Source organism: Leopardus geoffroyi, chromosome B4 (assembly GCF_018350155.1).
Source record: "Leopardus geoffroyi isolate Oge1 chromosome B4, O.geoffroyi_Oge1_pat1.0, whole genome shotgun sequence".
Lineage (NCBI taxonomy): Eukaryota > Metazoa > Chordata > Mammalia > Carnivora > Felidae > Leopardus > Leopardus geoffroyi.
Window position 1 is genome coordinate 83,307,218 of NC_059341.1, and position 19,682 is coordinate 83,326,899.

Genomic DNA, 19,682 nt, shown 5'->3' on the forward strand with positions numbered 1-19,682 from the left:
TAAGGATGTTTTTCTTCCACTTTTAGCACCAAATACTTTAGTAGGCATTCATTTTTTTTAGTCACAATTCAATTTTAAACAGTCTCCTATATTATAAAAAATATATATACTTTTTAAATTTAGAAATTACTCGAGACTAAAAAATACAGGAATGCTTTTACTTTTGAAGTACAGAAATAAAAGACAGATTTTGAGCATACCCAGAAGTTTCTCCCATGGACCTGGTTAAGAGTCTTATGTTTGTTGAATTAGAATGGACTATAAGAGACCATCTGGTTTAACATCCAGGGCTGGAATCCTCTCCACAGCACCAAACAGTCAATCACCCTGTGCTTAGACGCTCCTGGGAAAGGTCAAGATACGGTGCAGCAAGAGCACAGATGAGAAATATCCAGCTCAGACTCATTTTTGTCACAGCATTCTAGAATGCCTATCCCTCTAGAACAGGGTACCCACAGCTCTGCATGCGGATTGACCAATATGGGCTACAGAAGGGCTATTACCACCTTTCCTCTCTACTTCAATTAACACAACCTATGACTGGTTAGTCTGTCCTGAATAATAGCTACTGCCACTCTGCTAAGTCCAGACACACACACAGAGTTGGGAGGAGGAGGAGGGGCAAGAGAAAAAGTCAAGAAGAGGAGGTACCTAAGGTAGCCTCTATAGGATAGGCAAAAATAAAATATCTGTAATTCATCTGTTCAACTGCTGACTTCACAATATCTAATTTAGTATTTAATTAAATAAATTATAATTTGGTTTCTCTACAATAGCTATAACATTTATCAGAGGGGGGAGAAAAAGCATTGCTGCCTTTAAAATGCACCAGGTATGGGGGTGTCTGGGTGGCTCAGTCGTTGAGCATCCAGCTCTTGATTTTGGCTCAGGTCATGATCCCAGGATGAGCCTCGAATTGGGCTCCATGCTGAGCACAGGATCTGCTTAAGATTCTCTCTTCCGCCCCCGCTCTCTCTCTGCTTGTCCCTCAACCCCACTTGCTTGATCACTGTCTCAAAAAAATTTAAAAGGGGCACCTGGGTGGCTCAGTCGGTTAAGTGTCTGACTTCGACTCGGGTCATGATCTCACAGCTCATGAGTTCGAGCCCTGCATTGGACTCTGTGCAGACAGCTCAGAGCCTGGAGCTTGCTTCAGATTCTGTGTCTCCCTCTCTCTCTAGGCCCCTCCCCCACTTGCACTCTGTCTCTCTCTCTCTCTCTCTCAAAAATAAACATTAAAAAAACTTTTTTTTAAATAATAAAAAATAAAAAAATAAAAAGCACCAGGTATGAAACAACTGCCAAGATATACCGTTAAGAGAAAAAAAAAAACAGGGGCACCTGGGTGGCTCAGTCGGTTAAGCGGCCGACTTCGGCTCAGGTTGTGATCTCGCGGTCCGTGAGTTCGAGCCCTGCGTCGGGCTCTGTGCTGACAGCTCAGAGCCTGGAGCCTGTTTCAGATTCTGTGTCTCCCTCTCTCTGACCCTCCCCCGTTCATGCTCTGTCTCTCTCTGTCTCAAAAATAAATAAACGTTAAAAAAAAAAAAATTAAAAAAAATAAAAGATCTTCTCTCCGTGTGAATCCAATATTCAAATAAAGAAACAAATCTATAATTATCCTAAATTGTGAAAGAAAAGTGTTAAGGTTAAAACAAATATGTCCAAAACATTCACTAAATGAGTCATATACTATACATGTCTTAATAACATAACATACACACATAACATGTCTACACTATAATAAGGTCTGGAAAAAAGGTACTCTCGCAAGAAAAAGTTGATCAAATTGAATCACAACAAAAGAAGCAGTAAGTGGGGGTGATGGGTAAAACAGGTGAAGGAGATTAAGAGGTACAAATTTCCAATTACAAAACAAGTCATGGGGATAGAAGGATAGCACAGGGAATAAGTCAACAATATTGTAATAATGTTGCACGGGGACTACACTTATGGTGGTAAGCAATGAGTGTACAGAACTGTCAAATCACTGTTATATATCTGAAAATAATATAACATTATATGTCAACTATACTTCGCTAGTAAAAATGTTTTTAAAGAGAACAACAAAAACACAGTAAATATCCCCAAAAAGTATATACCCTTTATCTAGCAATCCTACTTCTAGGAACTTAGCCTAAGGAAATAATTAGAAGGGTGCAAAAACAATGTACTAGGTTGTTTCAGTGTTGTTCATAACAGCAAAAAAATCAAGAACACCACAAATATCCAGAATTCCTTACATCTATAAAATGCAATACCAGGAGGGGTGCCTGGGTGGCTCAGTCAGTTAAGCGACAGACTTTGGCTCAGGTCATGATCTCACAGTTTGTGGGTTCAAGCCCCATGTCGGGCTCCACGCTGACAGCTCAGAGCCTGGAGCCTGCTTCCGATTCTGTATCTCCCCCTCTCTCTGCCCCTCCCCTGCTTGCACTCAGTCTCTCTCTCGAAAATAAACAAACATTAAAAAGAAAGAGATTTTAAAAAATGCAATACTTGGGGCGCCTGGGTGGCGCAGTCGGTTAAGAGTCCGACTTCAGCCAGGTCACGATCTCGCGGTCCGTGAGTTGGAGCCCCGCGTCGGGCTCTGGGCTGATGGCTCAGAGCCTGGAGCCTGTTTCCGATTCTGTGTCTCCCTCTCTCTGCCCCTCCCCCGTTCATGCTCTGTCTCTCTCTGTCCCAAAAATAAATAAACGTTGAAAAAAAAAAAATTAAAAAAAAAAAAAAAAATGCAATACCAGGAGACATTAATATGACTTAGATATATTTGTTTCTTATTAATAATTTATTTAAATTACTTAAATATACTTTGTATATATCTTGTCTTATATCTTATTATATATTTATATGACAAAATGACATATTTATGCTTGTTATATATGATATAGTACCGTTTTTGTTAAAAAGTATATTACGTGTGTATGCATTTATACTGGAGAGCTTCTAGGAGGATACAGAGAAGCTGTCTCTAAGTGTACTACTTTTAGTACTTTTTTTAAAAGTTTATTTATTTTTGTAACATTTTATTTATTTTTGAGAGAGAGAGAGCACACACGAGCAGGGGAGGGGCAGAGAGAGACAGAGACACAGAATCTGAACAGGCTCCAGGCTCTGAGCTGTCAGCACAGAGCCCGACGCGGGGCTCGAACTTGTGAACCGCGAGATCATGACCTGAGGTGAAGTCGAACGCTTAACCGATTGAGCCACCCAGGCACCCCAGAAAAGTTTATTTATTTTGAGAGAGAGAGAGAGAGTGCACCCACGCGACAGAGGGACAGAGAGAGAGAGAGACAGAATCCCAAGCAGGCTCTGCACTGCCAGCGCAGAGCCTAAGGCAGGGTTCAAACCCACAAACCAAGAGATCACAACTCCAGCCAAAACCAAGAGTGGGACACTCAACTGAGCTATCCAGGCGCCCCAGTATTTTTTTTTTTAAGAATTTTATTTTTAAGGGGGCACCTGGGTGGTTCAATCGGTTGAGCATCCAACCTCGGCTCAGGTCATGATCTCACTGTTCGTGAGTTCAAGCCCCAAGTCAGGCTTTGTGCTGACCATGTAGAGCTTACTTCGGATTCTGTGTCTTCCTCTCTATCTGCTCCTCCCCCCACTCATGTGGGCTCTCTAAGAAATAAGTAAACATTAACAAAAATTCTGTTAAAAAAAAAAAAATTCTGTTAAATAAATGTTTATTTTTGAGAGAGAGAGCAGGCCAGTGGGCAGGGGCCAGAGGATCCAAAGTAGTAGGCTGGGGCTTGAACTCACAAACTGTGAGATCATTATTTGAGCCGAAGTTGGAAGCTTGACTGAGCCACCCAGTCTCCCCACTAGGCATTATTCTAAGCATTTCTTGAATATTAACTCATCCAATTCCTACAACTCTATGAGTTACTGTATGAGGTTGGGACCGTCATTATCCACATTTTATAGATGAGTAACAGATGCACAAAGGTTAAAAAGCTTGTCCGAAATCATACAGCTAACAAGTGGTGGAGCCAGATTCAAATCCAGGCAGACTGGCTCCAGAGCCAAGCTTTTAACCACTGCTAAGCTGCCTCCCAATTTGAAAAATTCAAGTTGCAAAATGTATGTTTTATGAATAGTATGGTCCCTTTTTTTTTTTTTAATTTGAGAGAGAGAGAGAGAGAGAGAGAGAGAGAGCATGGGAGAGAGGGGCAGAAGGAGAGAGAGAGACAGAATCTCAAGCAGGCTCCACGCTTAGTGAGAAGCCCAACATGGGGCTAGATCCTATAACCCTGGGATCATGACCTGAGCTGAAATCAACAGTCAGATGCTCAATGACTGAGCCACCCAGGTGTCCTGGTCCCATTTATATAAAAAACAATTTATAAAATAAAATTAGGGAGACCTGGCTCAGAAAGGACTTAAAAATCTTTAAAAAATAAAACTTAATTATGTGTATTGTACACATTTTTAAAAATTTTTTTAGTGTTTATTTTTTTTTTGAGAGAGAGAGAGAGAGAGAGAGACAGAGAGAGACAGAGCATGAGAGGCAGAAGGGCAGAGAGAGGAGAGAGAATCTGAAGCAGGCTCCAGGCTCTGAGCTGTCAGCACAGAGCCCGACATGGGGCTCGAAGTCACAGAGTGCAAGATCATGACCTGAACTGAAGTCAGAGGCTTAACTGACTGAGCCACCCAAGTGCCCTGTACATATTTTTTAAACACTTATTTTTTTAAGTTTATTTATTTATTTTGACAGACAGTATGTGCATGTGAGTGCTTGAGCAAGGGAGGGGCAGAGAGAGAGAGAGAATCCCAAGCAGGTTCCTCATTATCAGTGCAGAGCTCGAAGTGGGGCTCGAATTCACAAACCATGAGATCATGACCTGAGCTAAAATCAAAGGTTGGCTGCTTAACCAACTGAGCCACCCAGGCTCCTTTAACGTTTATTTTTGAGAGAAGCAGGCTCTGAACTGACAGTAGAGAACCTGATTCAGAAGCTGGAACTCAAGAACCACAAGATCATGACCTGAGCCAAAGTCAGACACTTAACTGACTAAGCTACCTAAGCGCCCCTACTGTACACATTAAAAAATTTAAATACTAAGAGGAGTGCCTGGGGGGTCGGGTCAGTTGAGCCTCTGACTCTTGATTTTGGCTTAGGTCATGATTTCAGTTTGAGTTCGAGCCCCATGTCTGGCTCTGCACTGACGGTGTGGAGCCTGCTTGGGATTTTCTCTCTCTGCCCCTCGTCCACTCATGCCCTCTCTCTCACTTCCTCCTTCTCAAAATAAATAAAAAGTTTTAAAAAAATCTAGATGCTAAGATTTTACTTTTGTTTTTATTTTATTTTTTTAGTTATTTTGTAAGAGAGTGCATATGCACAAGGGGGAGGGGCAGGGGGAAGAGAGACAGAATCTCAAGTAGTCTCTGGGCCCAGTGTGGAGCCCAGTGTGGGCTCTTGGGGCTCGATCTCACAGCTGTGAGATCATGACCTGAGCCGAAATCAGGAGTCAGACGCTTAACTGACTGAGCCACCTAGGCGCCCCTGCACTTTCTCTCTTGCACCTTCTCTTTTCTTTCTTTCCTTTCTTTCTCTCTTTCTCCCTTTCTTTTTTTTCTTTTTTCCTTCCTTCCTCTTTCTTTCTTTCTTTCTTTCTTTCTTTCTTTCTTAATTTTATTTAAATTCGAGTTAGTTAATATATAGTGTAATGGCTTCAGGAGTAGAATTTAGTGATTCATCACTTACACACAGCACCCAGTGCTCACACTAACAAGCGCCCTCCTTAATGCCCATCACTCATTTAGCCCATCCCCCCACCCAACACCCCTCCAGCAACCCTCAGTTTGTTCTCTGAATTTAAGGGTCTCTTATGGTTTGCCTCCCTGTTTTTATCTTATTCTTCCTTCCTTTCCTCTTTTTTCATCTGTTTTGTTTCTTAAAGTCCACATGAGTGAAATCATACGATATTTATCTTTCTCTGACTGACTTATTTCACTTAGTATCATATATTCTAGCTCCATCCACGCTGTTGCCAATGCCAAGATTTCATTGTTTTTCTTCCTTTTTTTAATTTTTTTTTAACGTTTACTTATTTTTTAGAGAGAGAGAGAGAGGAAGCAGTGGAGGAACAGAGAGAGAGGGAGACACAGAATCCAAAGCAGGCTCTAGGCTCTGAGCTGTCAGCACAGAGCCCAATGCAGGGCTCGAACCCACAAACTGGGAGGTCATGACCAGAGCCAAAGGCTTAACCAACTGAGCCACCTAGGCACCCCTTTAAGTTTATTTATTTTGAGAGAGAAAGAAAACAGAAGCAGGGGAGGGGCAGAGAGAGAAGGGGAGAGAGAGAGAATCCCAAGCGGGCTCCACACCATCAGAGAAGTGCCCAAAGTGGGGCTCAATCCCATGACTATGAGATCATGACCTGAGCCAAAGTTGGACATTTAACTGACTGAGCCACCCAGGCATCCCAAGATTTCATCTCTTTTTGATCGCCGATTAATATTCCATTGTATATATATACACCACATCTTCTTTATCCATTCATCAGGTGATGGACATTTGGGTTTTTTCCATAATTTGGCTATTGTTGATAGTGCTGCTATAAACATTGAGGTGCATGTACCCATTCGAATCAGCATTTTGTATCCTCTGAATAAATACCTAGTTGTGCTTTCGTTTTATCTTTTTTTTTTTTTTTTAACTCTTCTTAACGTTTATTTATTTCTGAGAGAGAGACAGAGTGTGAGCGGGAAATGGACACAGAGAAGGGGAGACAAAGAATCTGAAGCGGGCTCCAGGCTCTGAACTGTCAGCACAGAGCCTGACATGGGGCTCGAACCCATGAACCGTGAGATCATGACCAGAGCTGAAGTCACTTAAACCAACTAAGCCACCCAGGCACCCCTGCACTTTCATTTTAAATCAATGCTAACAACATTGTCTCAAGGAGGAATACAAATTCTGCAACTTATCTTAATGGGGTCTCAGGACATCTCCCATCCCAAAATAAACAGAACAGAACTTGCCTCTGTTAGCAAAGGATGGCCAGAGCACATGGGAAGCCATGAGTTAGGGTTAGGAGCTACAAGGTTACCACCAAAAAGTCAGGGTTTACAAAGCTCTAGGGAGATGCTGGCCACTGTTCTTTCTAAATCAAAAGTCCCTCTATGTGCTCAGAGATTCCCATTTTACCCACTCTTACACAATTGCATTCTTTCAGGGGTGCAGCCTCAAGAATTAAGGGGAAATTTAGATTTCCCATCTGAGTAGGGTATTCCCTATTTGTCATCTGTAGGAAACAAACGTCATATACAACCTTGGAAGCCAGCTCCTTGCCCTGCCCTCAAGCAGATAATCAAGCTGATGGGCTAGGCTCCTTGATTATTCTTTCTACTCTCTGGGACTCTGAACATGGCTATGAGGCTGTCATAGGGGCAGGCTTTCATTCATTCCAAGGGGAATGCCCCACAAGAACTCAACTGCTCACTGCCCTGGAGGCAGAAACCTTAATAAAACTGAAACCACAGGGACCTCAAGAGTCACAGCCAGTGACCATAGCCACCGGAAGCACAGTTTCCTGGATATTTTCCTTGAGTTGTAGAAAAAAAGGCCTTGGAAGGTTTCACTCAACTGGGGAGCTGAACTAAAGTAGCACTGAGGTGTCTGTCCCTTCAGGCTTATAGGAGTTTGGCCAACCTCCCTAATTTGAACATCCTAAAGACTGCATTCCCAGCCTTCTTTTCTGTAGGCCAGAACTCAATGTTATGTTACTTTATTTCCTTACTGTTATACTGGGGTCTCTCTATATAGTTCTGGTCAGTATTACCATAAAAATGTAAGAGCTTTCTCCTATCCCTTTCTATACCCTTTTAACCTGCTGTTGCAGTTGTTTCCTCTGGTCTACCTCGGGAAAGAGCTAGGAATTCAAAACAGATTGTTCCTAAAGGAACCTGAACATTTAGCCTCCTTTATTCAGGGTTTCTTGAACCCATGAACAGATGTGCAAACCACGCACACTGTCTCTTTCTGTCAGAAGCATGTGAGCGCCCACACACACAAAGATAAATATCAGAGAAGCCACTCTAACTATAATCCATATTTTAGAGTAAAAAGGACATGCTGTTACCAATCCTTGGCAAAAGCATAAAGGTAAAGGCCAGGTATACGTATTGTAGACTCACTTCTATCAATTCTCCCTTCTCCTTGCCCTGACTACAACAGATGTGCAGAGGCTGAGGATTCTCTAGCCCCAATTACTACAAACCACCAGACACATAGCTAGAGGGCCCCATAACCTGCTCCAGTGTAAAGAAACAGGTAATGTCTAGGAATTTCAATCTACTGAATAAAATTAACTGGTGAAGGGTCTCACATTTCATTACAAATCTTCCTGTCTCTCGGTGAATGGAAAAAAAGGAAACTGAGTTGGGAATACAGAAACCTGAGACCCAGTTCTAACTCCACAACGGACCAAATGTGTGACCTTGGGCAAATTACTTAACCTCTCTGGGCCTCAGTTTCCATACTCCACAAGAAATGAAGCATCTTGGACTACATAAATTCTAAGGTGCTCTACAAATTACATGATTCTGAGATTCAGCATATAAAACAAAAATATCTAAATTAGGAGGTAGGGGCATCTGGGTGGCTCAGTCAGTTGAGCAACCAACTTTGGCTCGGGTCATGACTTCATGCTTCGTGGGTTTGAGCCCTGAGTCAGGCTCTGTGCTGACAGCTGAGAGCCTGGAGCCTGTGTTTCCTATGTAGGATTCTGTGTCTCTCTCTCTCTGCTCCTCCCCCACTCCTGCTCTGTCTCTCTCTCTCTCTCTCTCTCTCTCTTGCTCTCAAAAATACACATTTAAAAAAAGAAAAAAATATTGAAAAAATAAATTAGGGGTAATTACATTATACAAGGTGCCTTATGACTAACTGACCTTCCTCTTTTTAGGCAACTCTCTTGACTTTTTTTAAGTTTATTTGAGAGAGAGAGAGAGTATGTGACCAGGGGAGGAGCAGAAAGAGAGAGAAGAGAGAGAGAGAGAGAGAGAGAGGGGGAGAGAGAGAGAGAGAGAGAGAGAGAGAGAGAGAATCCCAAGCAGGCTCCACACTGTCAGCGCAGAGCCCAATGTGGGGCTCGAACTCATGAACGATGAGATCATGACCTGAGCCGAAATCGGAGTCAGACTGTTAAAGCAACTGAGCCACCCAGGTGCACCCAGCCCCTTTTTAAAAAATTTCTAATGTTTATTTATTTCTCAGAGAGAGAAAGAGAAAGAGACAGAGCACAAGTGGGGGAGGGGCAGAAAGAGAGACACAGAATCTGAAGCCGCTTCAGGTTCTGAGCGGTTAGCACAAAGCTGGAAACAGGGCTCAAACTCGTGAACCGCTCAAACTCGTGAACCGAGAGATCATGACCTGAGCCGAAGGCGGTTAAGGATGCTTAACCGAATGAGTCACCCAAGTGCCCCGCCTTTTTTTTTTTTAATGTTTGTTTATTTTTGAGAAAGAGAGAGAAAGCGCATACATGGGAGGAACACAAAGAGGGGGAGACAGAGGATATGAAGTGGACTCCATGCTGACAGCAAAGAGCCAAATACAGGACTTGAACCCACCAACCGTGACATCATGACCTAAGCCAAAGTCATACATTTAACTGACTGAGCCCACCCAGACACCTCAACTTTCTCGACTTTTTAAGTGAAAGGAAGTGGTATTTTTTTCTTTAAGCAGCAGAGTCCTTAGACTGAAGTCACTCCTCCTCTTAGAGAAATTACTTCTGAGGAACTCAATTTCCTCACTTGTGAGATGAGGGGATGGGCTACATTATCCCAAAGGTTCTGTTTAATTCTAGAATGCTGTGATCCATACTAGATTTACCACAGTGGGGGTAGGTGGGTTGATTGGTTGATTTACTTATTTAGTTTTTTAGTAAGCTCTATGCCCAACAGGGGGCTTGAACTCATGATCCCACAATCAAGAGTCCCCTGAGATCAAGAGTCACATGGTCTACTGACTGAGTGAGCCATGCACCCCACCACAAAGGATTTCAAAATTAAAATTCCTTTAGCATATTTTAATTGGTTCAATTTACAAAAGAATCTGGAGGGCACACAATTCAAGAATGTACTTAACACTTGAAGGGAAGCCTACTAGGCCTCAAAGGGCAGCAAGGACCTCCCACTTAGTCACCAGCACCAAGCACTCTTTGTGTGGTTGCCCCAAATCTCATCTTCATCCTCTATACACAGCCCCCTTGCCAAAAGAGGCATGTAAAAGATACAGAAAACACAATCCTTGTCCTCAAACTAAGGTGTAGGCTTGAGTCCAATGAGTGAGTATATGCAAGATATAAAACACATTAAAAACACATAAAATTTACTAAGCAGTTTTCCAAGTAAAGGTTACTGTAAGATATAAATAGGCAAAGAACAGACTGATGTGGATTAATCACAGAAAGCTTTATGCAGAAGAATTTCAAGAATCAGGTTTTCAAAAGCAGAAGGAACTCAGAAAGGATGAGAAGAGACCTGAATTCTGGAATGGGATTCTGAATCAAGGCTCTTTACCTTCCAAGTGTTGGGGGGTAGGCTCCCTGTTCACAAGGCTCCAACCCCCTGATGCCTCCACTCAGTGCCACTCAGGAGACGCTCCCAGTAACCCATCTTGTTGGCTATTCTCCGACTGAGTCTTCCTTCCTAGTGACAAGCTCCATCGCCAAGGGGATGGATGTGATGTCACAATCAGGAGCACTCTATTAATAGGAACAAGGAAGAAAAAGGTGAGTCAGGGGAACTACCTCCACTTGGCAGTGAGACTAGACAGATTGGATCTGGCAGTTGGTTGAGGAGGAGGAGGAGACAATTCCATTAAGGCCTACAGGTTTCAGAGCTGAGGACACAGCACTAACTTCTAAGGATGGAGGTTACTGGCTAAGAAATCACACACACACACAGTCCAAGAGATTCAAACAGAGCTGAGAGAGGCAAAGAAAGGGACAAGAATAAATATAAAGAAGAAGCACTGTTTGAGACAGAAAGATTCTCTTACTCGGTGTACACAACCACAAATAATGTCAATGATTCCAGATCTGTGGCTATACAACGCACAGATCAATGATACCTTATATGCACAGTATGATGCTTAAATGTTTCCCAAATGCTTTCACATAAATTACTGAATTCATGTAAAAAGAATTCTAATCCCACCCTCCAACTGGAAAATACTATTTCATAAGAAGATACTCAAGAATGTTCATACAGGTGTGATTCTACTTCCCAAGTCAGAAAATATTCCTGAGGGTATCAGGCTTTATTAAAAAGGTAGGGGGGGGGGCGCTTGGGTGGCTCAGTGGGTTAAATGTCCAACGGCTCAGGTTATGATCTCGAGGTTCATGGGTTTGAGCCCCATATCAGGCTCTGTGCTGACAGCTCAGAGCCCGGAGCCTGCTTTGGATTCTGTGTCTCCCTCTCTCTCTGCCCCTCCCTTGCCCACACTCTGTCTCTCTCTCTCTCTCTCAAAAATAAATAAACACTAAAATTTTTTTTTTTCTTTTTTAATGAAGAGACAGTGAAACAGGAAATTATTCCAGAGTGGGCAACTGGGAATACTAGAGGTAGCAGTATGATTAGGCAGACTAGACTCTCATTACTAAAAGAATGGAACCAAGAGGGACAAGGCTTCAGATGAAGGGTGCTGAGAGATCTACTCAATACTACACAGGAGCATAGCAACTATTCCAACTCCTCTTGTCAACATCACATGGCTATCAATAGATTAAGGGCTGTATAACAAAGGAATAGGATGATGATAATTTTTATACATAAAACTGAGATTATTTCATCTTCTGAGCCTGGCACACACACTGATTAGTTTACTATACTCATCAGCCACAACACGTTTTAGCGTGGCATTTTTAAACTAACAGAGAGATAAATGTGCAATGCCAGACCCACTTTCTATTTGAGGGGTTGGGGGTGGGAGTTGCTTCTCCCTCATCCATAACACAAAGGAGAATATAATGCTGCTTCCATTTTGACAACACCCTATCTCCCAACAGCCTGACATATGCACCTGTACTCCACGAAATGCTTCCACGAACCACTGCTGTTGGCTATACTCAGTCTTCTACTGACAAGCTCCAGACTCAGAAAGCAAACTGTTACCCACTCTGGGGAAAAAAAAAACAATCTTACTCTGATGCTTCCTTAGCCAGAACAAAACAGGATTTTTCAACTGAGAGGAGGACCAGGAGTCAGGAGACGGGTTGTGGTCCCAGCTCTGCCAACTGTATGACTTTAAACAAGCCAACTATCCCTTCTATAGTTTTTAATGTCTTCACCCGACAAGTAGGGAAGATACCTGCCTTATCTACCTAATATGTTGTACTAGAACAATCAGAGACATAATAAATGTCAAAACATACTGAATACAGCTATGTCTCAGGTAAGGTTTTGTAGTAATAGAATGCAAAATAAATTTAAGAGTACTGAAGGCAGGTGAGGAAATGCTTGAAAGAAGCTTGGTTCCTTTTTAATTACTAGGAACCAGGCCCAGCCACAAAGTCAGCTGGACACACAGGGTAGTACCACTATCATATCACTCAGATTCCCTAACACTAGCCTACCCCATTCCTATCTGGAGGGAAACTATCAGCCAGCAACACTATCAGTTTCTTGTCCTATTGTCAGACTCTAAAACCACCTGTATAGGAAGTGATTAGACTGTCACTATCACAGCCCATCCCCCATGAACAGTGGCTCCTTAATAGCCACACTTGTTAGGTGGAATGAAGTCAGTTTGTGAATGGGGAAGATGTCTGTCAGTCCCTCAAGCAAAACACTCTCACCTCTCTTAGTTTTCTGCTCCTTCTCCAGCCCCCTCCTTCCCACTCCCCAATTTCACAGAGTTCTGGGTTGGGGAAGGCTTTCCGGTGAGTGAAGTCTGCATAAAGGGCCTGGCTGCAAACCCAAGGAAGGGATGTAAGGAATGTGAGATTCCTTCACGGAGGGGGGGAGGGGAAGGGGGGGTAGGAATGGAGAAGGAAGACAAGGCTGCCAAAGACAAGGCACGGGAGAGGAGCCAAGCTATGGCGCTTCGAGGGCGGGGGTTCAGGTTCCGCCACCCCTGCCCAGGCTGGCCCCCAGAATATTCCCTTCCTCCCCTCTCAACCCGTCAACACTGCCCATTTAAATACCACGTTGCAACCCCAGGTCCCTTCTTTCCTGTCCTCCAGCCAGCCCAGACCCCTCCCGCACTTAAGGCTACCCTACTCCAATGGACCTCCCCCGCAACCCACCCTCCAGCGCCCCTTTCTCACCTCCCGACTCCTCCCTATCCCTGTTCCCTTGCTCCATTTTCCACCTTTACTCCTAACCCTTCTCCTGACCTCCAATATCTCGAACCCGTGCCCCAATCCCGGTGGGGCATCGCCCCCTCCCCTCCCACACCCTCTTGTAGGTGGAAGCCGGCGCAGGCGCAGTACGCACCGCCCTGGAAGCGGTCTGGACTCTCCGTACCCCGGCCCGGCTGGAGCTGAGGCCGCAGCGGCCACGGAATAGCTCGGGTGCCGGGTCCCAGCCTTTCCTGGGAAGGGAAGGGGAAGGGGAAGGAGAGGAAAGGTCCCAACCACTCGTCGCCTTGTGAGACGGATCCTTGCCCCGCCTACCACTGCTACGCAACCCGGCGGAATCTCGTCACCAAACTCCGCCTCTCTGTTTAACTCGGACCTAGACTAGACGCCAAGAGCGACCAACGAGGAGGGAGGAAGGTTAGCCGGGCCTCCTCTCTACACCGGAAATCTTTATGATCCCAACGAGGACTATATAGTCATCTGGGAGGGAGAACTCTATGTTCTTCCCAGCATGAGTGTTGGGGGCGGAGCCGGAGGCTGGCTCCCGGGAGGCAGAGGCTTCGCTTTGGAGAGGTGTACGAGTCCCATCTAAAGTTGATGCCACGAGATGCGAGATCGTTGCGAGGAGGCTGGCCTGCAGTGTGACCTGCCATCTCCCGTTACTAGAGTGGTGGTCAGCATCCCGGAGCCTCCCGAACCTATGACTTATAGTCACGGGAGTGGATACGGCGACCACGGGGTGGAGAATTGGAGTGTCTAACCGCAAAGCTTTAATCTAAGGTGCCCAACGGGTTCCCTACCTCTCCTCGCCGCACTCCTGTTGTGTCTACGTTGGCTCTCCGGACACTCATAGAGTTCCCTGAAGCACCTAAGGGGAGGGAAGGGAGATAAAATGTCCCTCTTCCTAGGTTGTGCCTTGATTTCCTTGGGATACGACACCGTAGTTGAGGGGTGTGGGCAGGAGAGAACCTGGGATCCGAGGAAAATCAAGGCGGAGCCTAAAGCTCTCTAGAAGGTAAGGGATTAATTAAACCAAAGCATTACAACTACATGACCTCTTAAGCTAATCTGATATTAAACAGTATTTGTTATGGATATTCGCTAAACAAATGGTAGTGCTTTGTACATATGTAATTAGTTTATACACAACATTACAGAACTAGAACCTTTTGTTGATTTTCTAACAAGTCCCAAAGGGAACTAAAGGTTTGGGCCTCCTCTGTTAAATCCTCTGGGGTCTGGGAGAGGAGGCGGGCCGGACCCTGGGATCTAGTGAGAGAAGTACATTAGGAAGAGGTGTCTTTCAGACTCTGGGAGAGACTAATGCAAATGCTGTTCTCTGTGCCCCGGGTTCCATTCTTTCAAAAAGGGTGTCTGCCTCTGGTGTGAAGGCCACTTTTTCCAAAACCCTGACCGCGCTGGGTCGTGCATTAAAAATGAGGACCCCAGGGGCGCCTGGGTGGCTCAGTCGGTTAAGCGGCCGACTTCGGCTCAGGTCATGATCTCACAGTCTGTGAGTTCGAGCCCCGCGTAGGGCTCTGTGCTGACAGCTCAGAGCCTGGAGCCTGTTTCAGATTCTGTGTCTCCCTCTCTCTGACCCTCCCCCGTTCATGCTCTGTCTCTCTCTGTCTCAAAAATAAATAAACTTAAAAAAAAAATAAAAAAAAAAATGAGGACCCCCTTATCAGGAATAGAGATAAGGATTATAGCAGTGGGAAAAGAAAGTACCTGTGTGCTAAGCACTGCCTTTTATATAACTTACGTTTTCTTGTCTGCAAAATGCAATTACATATTTAAGAATTGTCGAGAAAACAAGTGCGGAGCCTGTTTCAGACTTTTGACCACCGTGTTCCAAAACCTCTGGTCCTTTCTCCAGTGTCATGTCTTAAAGAGAAAATTTCAGAGCCTAGGTACATCCTCCCAGTAAGGGAAAGGAAAAGTGGGACTCGAGGCGCCTCCTGGTGGTCAATCTTTCTCCTGGCCAAGCCAACCACCTACCAGGCTCCTTTAATACCTAAAATCCGCCCCTTTTGCGGCGCGTGAATCTTGGATCCCGGTTGGCTGGGCGGGGTCCAGCGGCGGGCGCGGGGCGCGCCGGGACAGTGCTGATTGGTCGGAGGCGGCCAGCCGGAAACTTCCGAGAATGTCCGTACTCCCGCGTTCCACCGCGCTGCATCCGGCGGCAGCGGGGCCTGTGGCTCCCCCTGCGGGCGGCTCTGCTGCGTGCACTGTCCGGCCTGCGGGCTGGGTGGGTGGTGGGTGGTGGGCTGTGGGCGGGGGAGGGGATGGACCGAGTCCTGAGTTGTCCGGATGAGGGTTCGGGAAGGTTTGGCGAGTAAAATTCCATTCCTTGGGTCTGCACCAGTTTCCCTACCCGCCCCCCCCCCCCCCCCCCCCCCCCCGTCTCCGTCGGCTCCCCGACTTCTGGGCTTGAGACCGAAAGAGCATCCCGGGACGGGGCCTTCCAGTCCCGAAGCAGCCTATACAGAGACCCTGAAATTCTGATCTTGAAGTTGGAGGCTCCTGGGGAAGTTGGTTTATAACCTTTTAGAAGAATTAGAGGATTTGCGGCTGCCTGACCCCAGCCTAGTGTGGTAGGTAGGCCTTGGGAAATGGAGCATAAGGGCAAAGACTCCAAGCCTTGAGCCATCATTCCCCTTTCCCCCTTCTAGTGTAGTGCAGAGGCTCGGGCAGCATGACGACGGAGACCTTCGTTAAAGATATCAAGCCTGGGCTCAAGAATCTGAACCTCATCTTCATTGTGCTGGAGACAGGTGGCTATTCTGGGATGGTGGGACCCCTGCGCGGGGGTTCTCAGGGTTGGGGAGGGGGCAGGAGGGGAAGAGCATCACCTCCTCTGTTAACTAGCTACCGGGATGTCAGGGTGCACCCCAAAACGCTGCTTACGCGGAATCTCCTACACCCTGGCCTGGAGAGTTGTAGTCGAGTGCAGAGTAGATGGAACTCGCCAGATCCAAGCCTCCAGCGCCACTCAGGCCTCTTTCCACTCAGTGCCCTCTCCATGGTGCTGTCCCTCCACTCCCCCTCACCCACCCATATCTAGATCTCATCCCTCTGACCCTCTCTTCACCTCCACCCCAACATTTGTCTGTTCCCTCCAGGCCGAGTGACCAAGACAAAGGACGGGCACGAGGTTCGGACCTGCAAGGTGGCGGACAAAACGGGCAGCATCAATATCTCTGTGTGGGACGACGTGGGCAACCTGATCCAGCCTGGAGACATTATTCGGCTCACCAAAGGGTAACTCCTGGTTATTCCTGGCTATCCAAGGCTAGTAACAGTCAAGGGGGTTAGAGTTAACAGTCCCTATAACTCTTCTGAGTACTCTGAGTCCTACTTTTCATGCCCCCACAGGTACGCTTCAGTATTCAAAGGTTGTCTGACACTATACACTGGACGTGGGGGTGATCTTCAAAAGATTGGAGAGTAAGTGTTTTGGGGATTGGGATGCAGAAGCACCAGCCAGCATAAGGGCATATAGTCCATGTCTTGTATCTAGACCTTTCTCAGGCCTCCAGAGGCTGGGTCTGAGGCTTTAACTAATTTCTCCCTTTGCAGATTCTGTATGGTTTATTCTGAGGTTCCTAACTTCAGTGAGCCAAACCCAGAGTACAGTGCCCAGCAGGCACCCAATAAGACGGTGAGTCCCATGGCCTTGATATGGGGAAGGAGGGTAGGTCCAGCCAAGAAGCATGGTAGGGAACAAGGTCTGAGTATTTAATTTGTGCCTTCAGGTCCAGAACGACAGCAGCCCTACGGCTCCCCAGCCTACCACCGGACCCCCTGCCGTTTCTCCAGGTAAACCTTTCCCTTCCATCCGCTGGTTCTCTCCCTAGCATGGAAAGATGCATTGCCCTCATCCTTTTTCCCAATTTGTCTTCTTTCCATGTATCCCCTTCCACCTAATTCTCCCAGTTCTTTTGCAAGTCCTTGTGGGGAAAAGATTTGGGGACCTGTTTCTGTCACTGATAGAGCTCTGGTACTTTTTTGCCACTACCACTCAAGGACACAAATGAAAACAGTTTATCCAACAAGATTGCACTCCTTTATTCAAGCTTGTTTCTCTCTGCTTCTTCTCTGGCAGGTCCTTGCCCTTTCCCCCTTGTCCTTTTGACTCGTTACATGGCTCTAACATGGATGTATATGACTTAACGTGCAGTCTACACTGTACAGAGTTAGGGCACCTAACTAGTAGTTCACTTTGGGGAGTCACCACTCTTCTTGAAACTAAAGACCCTTCTTCTAGCCTGTGGACCTCAGGATTAGGATTCTTCCATCTGATATACTCCAAGACCCTGTTTTTTGGTCTCTTGCTTTTGATTAGAATCACCCACCAACACCACCTCCTTTGTCCCCTGGCTTCTCTTTAGGAACTGGGTTTCACTGGTCTTTTTCTCCTTCTGGGTAATCTCCCGGCTGAGCCTACTACTGCCTGGGTGTTCGACTCCTCTTGCCTCTGATCTGTGTCTTAGGTTTCTCCCTGTGACACTAGGCTTCAGGCTGCTTCTACCCTTGCTCAGTCTGTGTCTCCATCCCTAGTTACCATGGTTTTCAGAATTGTTTGTGTCAGAACCACTGGGATCATGGTTTTTTTGGAAACACCATGAAATAACATTTAATTCCACCATAAAAATCAGCATCCATATTTTCACTGGAAAATATGACTGTTACATATGTCCAGGTCTCCATAACTATAACTTATAAAAAGTATTTTAAATAAGGTACATTTAAGCCTGTTTGGTCCTAATGCTCATTTGCCAGATGTTTGTTCACTTTGTTATCTGCTAACAGGTGCAAAAGTCTTAATAAAAAGCATGTCTGGCGTAAGAACTTAACATTAACTCCCTATGTACTCCTAACTTTTTCTGTGAATTGAGGAAAAGGCATTATTTTTCCATTCTGGCAACAGATATCTTAGTCTGGTGGAACAGCCTGGGTCCAAGCAGATATGTGGTTTAAGAATCACTAGCCTATGACTTCTACCCCTTTTAGGGCTCATAGTGCCCTCTGTATAAGAGAGGAAGGCCTCTGTCTTCATTTGACAAACACAGATGAGGAATGCCAAGGAATAAAAACACAGCACCTGCCTTTAGGAGCTTGTAGTCTATGAAGGAGATGGTCCTACAGATGACACACTGGTAGGGGCAAGGGTAGTGATGTGCACAGTTGTAGGAGCTCAAGGAAATCATCTCACACACCTGGCTCCAATCAAACATGTGAAATATACACCAAAATGTTACTTATCATTTTGAGGGTGTGCGTAATATTTTTTTTTCCCTATTCCTATCTTTATTTTCCAAAATGAAAATGTATGTATCATCGTGATACCCACCACACTTTCCTTTTTTAAAGCTGCTTCTTACATAACACAGAAGCTTTGGGTCCTTCCCCTTCCCATGCTTCTCCAGTTTTACAAAGACTTTCGACAAAGGGGCATTTTGTCAGAGGTCCTTAAGCCTAGAGCTAAACAGCGAATGCTAGGTCTGACCTCCATGATACAAAGGTGAATGGAAGAGAAGAATATCACACTAGGATTCACGTAGCAACTTCCCAAATGATTGAGTCTTCTCAGGGCTCCATTTGTACAACCCCTGCTCTTTGCAACTGGTCCAGCTGGCCCGAATGTGCCGCTGTGCTTGGTGAAGACTGTGCTACTCTCTAGGGCACAGAGGGAGGCCTTGGGGATGGACCTCTCTCCTACCTTAGTTTTCTAATTCCTGTGTTTCTTCCCCTTCTCCCACTACTAGCCTCTGAGACCCAGAACGGGAATGGACTGAGTGCCCCACCAGGTCCTGGTGGTGGCCCGCACCCGCCTCACGCACCCTCGCACCCTCCCAGCACCCGAATTACCCGAAGCCAGCCCAACCACACAGCTGCCGGCCCTCCTGGCCCCTCCAGCAACCCTGTCAGTAACGGCAAAGAGACCCGGAGGAGCAGCAAGAGATAGCAAGACGTTCTTCCTCCCTTCCCACCACCCACTATAGCCCAAGTGTCTCCTAGAGAACACAGCCTTTTACTAGGCTGCTGGCTTGTGGGGGGTGGGAGTGGATAGGCAGCAGTATTTTATCCACTGAATTTCACTGGAGGGGTGGTGAGCAGTTGGCCTTATCCACCCTAAGCCCATGCTCCCTGCCTTACCCAGCTAGATCTGCCTATCCCTGGGGATTCAAGGCCCTCTGCCCTCTTTCCCTTTAGAAACGACAGTCACAGTCTGTTTCTTGTGTGTGTGATGTGGAAATCAAATCGAATATCTCCTTCCTAATAAATGTTACCACTCTGTACTGGACTCCTTTGCTTTTCGTGGGAAAATGAAGAGGTTAGCAGTCAGACATGTGGGAAAGTGGGGTGTCCCTA

General features: G+C 45.7%; 2 protein-coding genes across 8 annotated transcripts in view; one reads left to right on the plus strand and one right to left on the minus strand.

Moving 5' to 3' along the window:
* RNF41 (ring finger protein 41) overlaps positions 1 to 13,637 on the minus strand; it is a 28,769-nt gene extending 15,132 nt beyond the window's left edge. Inside the window, exons 1-3 of one of the 4 annotated variants that reach the window (XM_045463634.1) lie at positions 13,444 to 13,625; positions 12,804 to 12,915; positions 10,525 to 10,709 (exon numbers count right to left, since the gene is read on the minus strand). The gene's annotated coding sequence lies outside the window, so the exon portion shown is untranslated. Of the gene's footprint in view, positions 1 to 200; positions 221 to 10,524; positions 10,710 to 12,803; positions 12,916 to 13,443 lie in introns of those variants that run through there. The other 3 variants (XM_045463632.1, XM_045463633.1, XM_045463635.1) reach the window with 3 other exon arrangements.
* A 174-nt stretch (positions 13,638 to 13,811) lies between these two features.
* Positions 13,812 to 19,607, plus strand: NABP2 (nucleic acid binding protein 2). Of its 4 annotated transcripts, none has more exons than XM_045463645.1 (7): positions 13,812 to 14,322; positions 15,980 to 16,081; positions 16,430 to 16,568; positions 16,683 to 16,754; positions 16,887 to 16,968; positions 17,063 to 17,126; positions 19,076 to 19,607. In XM_045463645.1, the coding sequence occupies exons 2-7, from the start codon at positions 16,003 to 16,005 to the stop codon at positions 19,273 to 19,275; spliced, it is 636 nt and encodes a 211-aa protein (XP_045319601.1). In that variant the 5' UTR covers positions 13,812 to 14,322; positions 15,980 to 16,002; the 3' UTR covers positions 19,276 to 19,607. The 4 variants fall into 4 exon arrangements, with proteins under 4 accessions (XP_045319601.1, XP_045319602.1, XP_045319600.1 ...); XM_045463646.1 differs by lacking the exon at positions 13,812 to 14,322 and adding an exon at positions 15,438 to 15,555; XM_045463644.1 differs by lacking the exon at positions 13,812 to 14,322 and adding an exon at positions 15,452 to 15,901.
* The last annotated feature ends 75 nt before the right edge of the window (positions 19,608 to 19,682 follow it).